We start from the raw sequence: 8,877 nt of genomic DNA, 5'->3' as shown, positions 1-8,877 counted from the left end.
GGGTTGAGGAAGGCCCGCTCGGCCATCTTACTGGACCTCCTCCTCGGCGGCCGCATCCGGCCTCAGGTGCAGGTGGACGGGGATGAGGCCGCCAAGATCCCAGATGTGGGACAATGCCTTGCGCAGGGGCCGGATTTGGTCGGAGCCGATGAGCGTCACCGCTGCGAGCCTCCTCCTGGCTGTGGAGCTGTCAGGAGCCGCCCGCCCGCTGGCGGCGGCAGCGCCACGGTAGCCACTGCCTTCGCCTCGCCATCCGCGGGAGGTCGAGCGCCATCGGAGAAGTTTCACGAATAATTTTTTTTACAGCAGCCGGGTGAAAGATGGCCACCGCAAGATATCCATCAAACGACCGAAATCTTTTTTACTGTCGTGGCCAAATGAGATGTGGCTGAAGCGTGCGGCTTTAACATACATATATATATATATATATATATATATATATATATATATATATATATATATATATATATATATATATATATATATATATAGGTTTCACCGGGAATTCCTGTGCTAGGTAGCTGTCTATTCTCATCTCGAAATCATGCGTTCAGCTTTGTCATGTGATCCTTTTGCACTGTTATCAAGTGCTACCCATGACCATGACATGAGGTCCTCCACGGTGTCCGGGCCGTCCGTCGTCGGCAGCCGCCGCAGTGGAGTGAGCTGTTCGCCGGAGCTCGCGCACGGCGGGTCGGATCAGTGTAGGTATGTAACAACCTAAGAAAGCGGCGACGGCGACCGCTGCAAGTTCCTCCGCAGATCATGCGCCGGAAGCCATGAACACACAAGGATGGGATCATGAATTCTCGTCCGTACCATGGATCATAATCAGATCATGCGCACACCATCATGCAAGGCACCGGCTTGATTCCTTGCCTGCAGAACAATACATTTTACATCTCCCTGCCGCCTCGTCGGCCACCACCACTCTGTCTCCCCCACTCAACACCGTACCCAAAGGAAGAGAAAAAAAAAATGCCATCTCATCTCTGTATACATTGCGGAACGCCTTCCCGTTCCCAAACCCCAGCAAGCAGAGAACGAAAGAAAGAAAGAAACCAAAAGGCAACAGCGAAGGACCGCCGGATCCGGCCGGACGGTTCAGAAGAAGCTGTAGGAGTTATTGGACATGAGGCTGGTGGTGGCGTAGGCGCTGAGCAGCTCGTTGTGCGGCGCCCATGGCTCGGCGCGGAGCCCCACCCGGCGGAGCGCCTTGAGGATCTTGCTCCGGTTCACGCACCCGGTCACCACCACCTTCTGCAGGCTCGCCTCCACCTCCACCCGCTCGATGCCTGCATCGCGATCATCATTGCGGCCACGAGCAGAAGATGCAGCTGCGTCAGAGACTGAGAAGCCGTCGAGAACCAAAGAAAAAAAAAGGGAAAGGCCTGCCTTTGGTAATTTTTTTTGGCTTTGGTAATTGGTAAAAGAGCAAAAGGATCGGATCTACTACACTTGTGCAGTGAGTCAAAACAGATCGACACATGGATGGATGGACCATGCCACCATGGTAATCTGGCTGGACGGATGGGCTTTGGTTTGCTCACCTTTCACTTTGGACAGGCATTTCCGTACCCGCTTCTCATGCAGCGCCACCATCTCCACTTTCAGCTCCGTGCTCTGCGAACGGCAGCCATCAGGAAATGTGCACAGGATTGCCATGCCATGCCATGCAGTCATGGCTGGCTACTAGCTCATGCAAAGAAAAAGTATTGTTGTATATGGTCATGATCATGTCGTCGTACTAATTCCAGTTATCGCTGTCAGACAAGATGCACTTTCCGAAAGCTAGACCGTCTTGTTGTTGACAAATTAAGGACCTGTTTGACATAGCTTCGGCTTCTAAAACAGTTGGTGAATCAGCTTCTCTGGTGAAGCAGTTTTTCTAATGAAGCTGAAACTATCTTGGAATAAAGTTTGGCAAAACAATGAGGTGGAGGTGAAGCCAATCGAAACCATGTTTTGTGGCTTCATTCCACCAGTGGAAGCTGAAATGAGCTTCACGAACAGCTTCACGTCTGAAGCCCGTCCAAAAATATCCGTTTGGCATAGCTTCACTAGAAGCTCTCCGTGAAGCCGTGCCAAATGGACCCTAAGCATGACGGCATCAGAACGCAGGGGTCTATCGTCTATCCATCATGTACTCAATGGACTCGATCATTTCTCTGTATTGTTTGTTAATCCCAACGGAGTCAAGGCAGGATACAAAGGTGAAGAATCTAATCGCTAACGCATCACCAATATATGAAAAATGTTCTGCTTTCTGCTTGAAATTGCAATTGATGAACAGAAACAGAAGGTGATGAATGTAGAACTGTAGAGGGTAAGCTAGAGATGAATAACTAACAGTCCTTACAAACTACTACTTGAAACTTATCACTTTTTTGCAGGTCTACATTTCGAACAAACTAATCTCTAGGCTCATCTAGCTAAGAACCTCACTGACTTTTCATCGGTACATGAACACCATCAAATTAAACAAAGCACACATTTAGGACATGGTGGATTCCAGTGATGAGCTAGCAAATTGACCCATAGTGCCATACCTCCATGGAAGAGAAACCGGTTGCAAGGTAGATGATCTCACACCGCCAGTCGCCGGCTTTCGGAACGGGGACGAGAAGGGAATAAGATGAGAGCCGGGCAGACCTCTTATAGCGGCAACTGCAAGCAACCCACAAGAGGTGGTAACAAAAAAAGGCGAAAAGAGCACCGGCAGGATGTGATGAAGGGAAAAGGTTAAAGACGGTGTTCAAGCTAAGAGATTCCTGCTGGTGTTGTAATCTAAGCTGATGGCCTCTAAGACCTACTGACCTACGAGACCCTACCCAGCTATGCGGCACAGTGATCTTCTCAGCTTTCCCAAAGGCAGCCCTAGGTCTACATGGAGAAGAGCGACCGGTGGTCTCACCGAGGCCTGGGTCTCTCTTGCTGATCTTGTTTACTTGCCGAGAGCTCCATTCTCAATGGTCCATGAAGCAGGGCTAGCTCATGCATGGCACGAAAGGAGAGGTTGATTGACCCCTGATCAACTGCATCCAGATTCTGCAAGATGCCACACATGTGTCTCAGCACTGGGAGTGCGGTTAATCGGCTGATGGCCGGTTAGGGAGTGGTCGGTCGCAGAAGATCCCGGGCGTGCGATGACATGGACGCCATTGACGGGTCCAAGTTTTGCTTTGTGAGGTGTCGAGCGGATGACGGTGGGCATGGCAGGGGCATGAAATGCAGTTTGGAATGTCGTCTGGAGATCTCCGCAGGAGTGACCTAATGGTTACAAAAAGAGCAAAAGCGCAAAAGGTTAAAGCCAGCCATGAGGAGGCCATGGAAAGAAAGTGGGCGAGGGGGGAGACAGCAAAATGGACCCTGACGCAAGTTTGGTATTCTTGCCCTGCATCCACACGCATAGCAATTGGCAAATTTAACAAGCAGACGAATCTTCAGGAACACCATGACGCAACTAGCCATGCAGTCCAACCACTAGTTTACTTTCAGTTGACTCAAGGAAGAAAGAGAAAAAAAAGGAAGTATATGAAACGGTGATGTACTGACTACTGAGCTGATGCATTGCATTTGCATCACAGTGAATGATCACATGATGATGGAACACAATGGCATAAGGGGAAAGATTACCAAGAAAGTAAGCAACTTGTCACCACATGATTCCATTTCTTCATACCATTACTATCATCCACATTAAGCCCAGGTACAGATACCTCCCCAAAACTTCATGCTGCTGACAGAACTCGCTCAACATGCATGCGCAATCATGACTCGCAACAGATTATACACTCGAAAAGGAAGGATCAACCTTGACCAGCACTATTATAAGTCTATAATGTCACTGTAACTAATTGCAGTCACCTTGTAATCGACGCCTCACCGCTGCTAATTCTGCTAGCGACTAGCACCTACTCTCTGCTAGCTAGCTGACGACCAATGCATCTTTTCAAGAGCGCACAGGTTCAGCTAGTATTTGGGGAGGAGATCCTTGAGATGGACGGCGAAGAAGTCATAGCCGCCGCCGGCGGCGGGGTGTCTAGCGCAGCAGCCCTCCTGGTGGCAGTTGCCGTCGACCTTGCGGAGGTAGCCGAGGTCGGCGCAGCTGACGCCCGGGATGACGTGGCGGGCGAGGTCCCCGACGCCGCCGTGGCGGCTGCACATCTCGAAGGTGAGGTCGTCCAGGGTGCCCTCACGGTACACGATGAGCCCGTCCTCCTCCGGGCTGAAGTTCCGCATGGGGCGGAACACCTTGTCGAACGCCCGGTCGTGCGGGTTGGTCACCGGCATCAGCCTGGGGAGCAAGAACCAAGAGATAGATGTTCAGTGCACGATCAACCACCGGTTTTTCAGTTCAGAGGCTCCATCACAATGCAGTAATGTCCATATTCTTTTTTTATAGATTAATGTCCATATACTGTAGTAGTACATGATGGTCGAAAAACAATGTAGGAAAATAAAAGGAAATGGGGAGGAATGGAGGACACATGAGACTGAGTCTAACGGCAGAGGCAAATCCATTTTTGCCTCTCGAGTTGGCACTGTGCATCGCCAGTAGATGCAAAAGTCTGAGGCAATTTGCCACCGAGGAGAGAGGAGGTGTAAAAGTATATCCCCTCTCTCCTCGAATGCATTTCGCGAGCGGCGGCGGCGACGCGGAGGGTGCACGAGGCCGGCCTCGCGCCGCAACGCCGGCTCGCCTGCGGGGATGGAGGAGGGCGCGTCGTCGTCGGCGGGCTCCTCGACAGGTGTGATGGCGGGGAGCGCCGGCAGCGCGGCACTGCCTGGAGATCGGGCGCGGCAAGGACGGGAAGAGGACGTCGGAGGAAGACGAGCGCGGCACCAACTGCCTGGGGATTTTTTGCGTGTGCTGTTGGAGATCAGCTTTTTTGCAAGGGAGATGCAAACACTGTGCACGAGGCAAACATAGGAATGCCTCTCTCATTCTGCATTGGTTTGTTGAAGTCGGTCTGAATGGTGACCATCCAAAATTGGGCCTGGCCCAACTGTTAGGTGCTTGCTATGTATGGTTGTTTGGGTTGGGCTTCCATGCTCAGGAATTGGGCCGGCTAGACAGCCCAATGCAAGAATGGCACTCAATATGATGCCGAGGAGATAGATACCAGTTCCTCAATTTGGGATTTCGGCACAACAAAATGCGTATCTGAACTCTCTAAAATGACGATTTCACCCATCGCACAGCGCTTTAAAACTCTCACGGCCGTAGTTTCCGACCAGGTGAAAACCGGGACGGTACTGCAAGCAACACACACCAATTCAACCACCTACGAGAGGCATGACGGCGACGCTTCAGTGCTCACGCGGTATATATCCACCCTCGATGATAACAAGACACTCGATCTTCGTGAGCAAGAACTAGTTACCTCCCTCTCAGCAAGTTCGATGTGACAAACCAAACTCGACCAAGCTCACGAGATGGACAACTTCTCCGATCGATCCCACGAAAAAACACATCCCCGGGCCATGCTATCTAGTAGTCTTTTCTGCCCCACGCAAACACTTCACCACCAACAAGCTACTAACCAAAAGCTAAACCTAACTTGATTAGCACCCACCTAATCTTTCCCATCCCGATCACTTCCCAAACACAAAAAAGAAATAACTAGGAGTTTCGCCCTATAGAATTATGTGGAAAGCCGTAAAATCATATGTAGGCTTGGTGGGAGACCTAATCAAATACTGTTGTAAAACAAAACCACCCCTTTTGCATTAGGATGCACAAGACGCCCCAACCCCGCGGTCCGAAACTCGGAACGCGGGAATTTCTCTATTTTCCTAGTACAAACGTAACACACCCTACCAGTAGCGCGATTCGGTACCAACCGCTAAGAGACCATCAAGCCACATCAAGCCACACACACAATCATGAAGTCGTCATAGAATCTCCATTTCAGAGAATCAGGGTGGTGATGAGAAGACACGATCGCATCAACGGCGATGGCGATGTGCGCGAGCAACCGAGCCGGCGCGCGCGCGCGCAACAGCCAGGGTGCCGAGCGCTCGGAAACAAACCCGAGCCTATTCGAACAGGAAGCCAACAAAATCACGGGAAGGGAACAGAGGCGCCGGGCCGGGCGCGCGGGTCAAACCAAACCCGGGGGCGGGCGGCAACGCGGCGAGGCTGGCGCACGCGGCGGCCGGGGCGGCGTTCGCGTGGCGCGATGCAGCAACCGACGGGCGAGCGAGAAGGGGGCGCGCGCGCGTACCTGACGTGGAAGAGGTTGGAGACGCGGTCGGCGCCGAGGTAGGCCTCGACGGCGCCGAGGAAGGCCTCGTAGGTCTTGAGGTGGAGGCCGTCGAGGCGCGGGTGCGGCAGGCGAGGGCGCGGGCGCGGGCCGGGGCCGGGGCGCCGCCGCGCCGCTGCGTTGGCATTGCACCCGAGGAAGGCGTACTCCCGCCACGCCACGGCCGCGCCGGCGGCGGCGGGGAGGCACTCCTGCTGCTGCTGGTGCTGGCTGGGCGGCGCCGGCACGAAGCCGGCCGCGGCCAGGATGGGCTCCAGCTCGTCGTGGGTCAGGATGGGCCGGAACGTGGCCGTGTGCCACAGGGACAGCTTCTTGGCCACCTCCTCGATGGACATCCGCAGCTCCCGGCCCCGGCCGCCCCCGGCGCCGGCCATGGCCGTCGCGGGGTTTTCCTCGGGGTTTATGGCCCCCAGTGGGGGAAGGAAGGAGAGGGACAGGGACAGGGAAGACGACTCCCCCCTCGTTGTTTATGCGATTGTTTTTTCGAATCAAAGGACGGAGAGAGAGAGAGAGAGAGGATCGCAAGCTTAAAAGGAAGGAGGGGGGCAGCCGGGCAGAGGGAGGTGGAGGAGATGGAGAGCGAGCCGCGCCTTGGGATTCTCTCTGCGTGCAAAATATTTTTGCAGGGCTCTGGGCCTGGATAAACGCTCCCCGTACCGGCACGCCGTGCGAATGCTCCGCTGCCCGTTCGCTGACAGGTGGGGCCGTCCTGCACCGGGGTTGAATGCCCGCGGTATCGCCTGGGTTGGCCCACCGGGACGGGCGCGAGCCGTGTCCTCGCCGGGCCGGCCAGGGTCAAACTTGAAACGGCGGAGGTTTTCAGTAACAGAGAAACGGAAGTAGGTGGTAGTGTGTTGGCAAACTACTAATTATGTTCCTAGATCAATGCTTGTTATCTTATAGCGCCATGTGATCCTTTTGAGGTCGTCAAGGTTCTCCAAAAGAAAAAAAAGGATCATGTTCGAAATGACACGAGTAATTAGCTTAGATTGATCGTTGGTGTCTTGGTGATCGAGGATATACGTTACTAAGTCAGTACTTGTCGCTGTAATGCCGCGTCTTAGAATATGTTAGATCTTCTAAAGTTGTCGAGTGTTCAGCAAACAAGACTCATGTTCGAAGCCAAGCGAATATCCTGCCTGACTTATAATGGTTCCTGATATACATTCCCAAGTTGGTGCTTATCGCCTCAAAGTTGTCGGTATTTGCCAAACAATGCTCACGTTTGACACCGCACTAGTGTGAACGACCTATTGGTGCTTGTCATCTCAATGCCGCATCTACAGTACGTTAGATCTTCAAAAGTTGTCGGTATTTGCCAGACAAGAACTTATGATTGAAACTGCACGGGTGTCTTGATTTATGGTGGTTGCTAATATACGTTACTAAGTTGGTGCTTACCGTCGCAATGAAATATCAATTAAGATCCTAGATCTTTTGAAGTTGTCGGTGTTTGGAGAGCATGGGCTCATGTGAAACCATACGAGTGTCTAACAGTTGAGTTATAGAGGCAGATTTGGCGGTGCGCTGAATGTTTTGAACAATATACATGACAAGTGTATCAACTGTACCATGTTTTCTCTGTGGTTATTATGAAACCAAGCGTGATAAGCCTGCCTCTACTCAAACTGAAAGTAGAAACTCAAAGAGTGTCTAGAACTGTTCATTATCTTTTGAACATCAGTGTCGACGTTGCTTAGTTAAAATAATCCCAAATCATCTTTCAAGAGGCCTGGCTTTCAAACAGCATGGTGATGAGCAATGTGCCTAAACAGCAAAGAAAAAAATGTTTCGAATCACAAAAACTATGGAGCCCACTGTCAGTGGTATATGCGCAACAACGCGACGCAAAACCGTGCGTGCGCCTAACCACACGCGGCGTCCCGGGGGCGGCCATTCGGTGGGGATGTTAACGCAGGCAAGGCAGGCGGGCACGCACACCCACACCGCCAGAGGTCAGGCGCAGGCAGGTCGCTGGAGCGGGATCGGCTTCGCGGCTTGTTTAGGTCCTGTTTTATCACAACCCGTAAATCTGTAAACGCGAAGAAAAATATCACATTGAATATTTGAATATATATATGGAGTATTAAATGAAGTCTATTTATAATTTTTTTTTATAGAGAGCTGTAAATCGCGAGACGAATTTAATGAGCCTACTTAATTCATGATTTGCAACAATGATGCTACAGTAACTATCTACTAATTATGAATTAATTAACATTATTAGATTCGTCTCGTGATTTACAATACATCTGTGTAAAAAGTTTTATAAATTAATTTTATTTAGTACTTCAAATTAGTAAGATTCTATTGAAATTTTTTTTGGGTTTCAGGTAAACAAGGCCTTACTCGCCGCGAGGGCGAGGCTGGCTGGCCGCCGCCAATGATCTCCCCCGCCTGCACGCCGCGCCGCTCTAGCGTGGGCTGTGGCCGCTGCTGACGGCTGGCGCCCGCGGCCCAGGGCACCCAGCGGCCGCTGCGTCTCCTCGGCAGTTTCCCATTCGGCGACGCCGGCCGCTAGCTCCTTCTTCCGTCCCCCTTCCCGTGTCATCTCGGTCAGCGTGCTCGGCGACGTGGCCGTTGCGGCCGCGGGTGCGGCGTGCCTCCG

The 8,877-nt window shown here is 52.1% G+C and overlaps 2 protein-coding genes across 2 annotated transcripts; both read right to left on the bottom strand.

The window, feature by feature from the left end:
* Positions 1-850: 850 nt before the first annotated feature.
* On the bottom strand, positions 851-3,264 carry LOC120677254 (heavy metal-associated isoprenylated plant protein 44-like). The gene is made up of 3 exons (XM_039958398.1): positions 2,550-3,264; positions 1,551-1,623; positions 851-1,295 (listed from the first exon to the last, which is right to left on the bottom strand). Exons 1-3 carry the CDS (start codon positions 2,553-2,555, stop codon positions 1,105-1,107), a joined length of 270 nt encoding a protein of 89 aa, XP_039814332.1. The 5' UTR covers positions 2,556-3,264; the 3' UTR covers positions 851-1,104.
* A 380-nt stretch (positions 3,265-3,644) lies between these two features.
* Positions 3,645-6,793, bottom strand: LOC120677253. Its single transcript, XM_039958397.1, has 2 exons — positions 6,231-6,793; positions 3,645-4,297 (listed from the first exon to the last, which is right to left on the bottom strand). Exons 1-2 carry the CDS (start codon positions 6,641-6,643, stop codon positions 3,973-3,975), a joined length of 738 nt encoding a protein of 245 aa, XP_039814331.1. The 5' UTR covers positions 6,644-6,793; the 3' UTR covers positions 3,645-3,972.
* Between the last annotated feature and the right edge of the window lie 2,084 nt (positions 6,794-8,877).

This window comes from Panicum virgatum, chromosome 6N (genome assembly GCF_016808335.1).
Source record: "Panicum virgatum strain AP13 chromosome 6N, P.virgatum_v5, whole genome shotgun sequence".
Taxonomy (NCBI): domain Eukaryota; kingdom Viridiplantae; phylum Streptophyta; class Magnoliopsida; order Poales; family Poaceae; genus Panicum; species Panicum virgatum.
The sequence above is the reverse complement of the archived record's forward strand: the minus strand, read 5'-3'. Positions and strand labels throughout refer to the sequence as shown.

Excerpts from the sequence above, each read along its gene's own strand:
- LOC120677254 (XM_039958398.1), bottom strand. Across the intron at positions 1,296-1,550 it reads ATGCCTGTCCAAAGTGAAAG|GCATCGAGCGGGTGGAGGTG; the intron begins GTGAGCAAACCA and ends ATCGCGATGCAG.
- LOC120677253 (XM_039958397.1), bottom strand. The coding sequence starts at position 6,643 with ATGGCCGGCGCCGGGGGCGGCCGGGGCCGGGAGCTGCGGATGTCCATC. Across the intron at positions 4,298-6,230 it reads TCCAACCTCTTCCACGTCAG|GCTGATGCCGGTGACCAACC; the intron begins GTACGCGCGCGC and ends CTTGCTCCCCAG.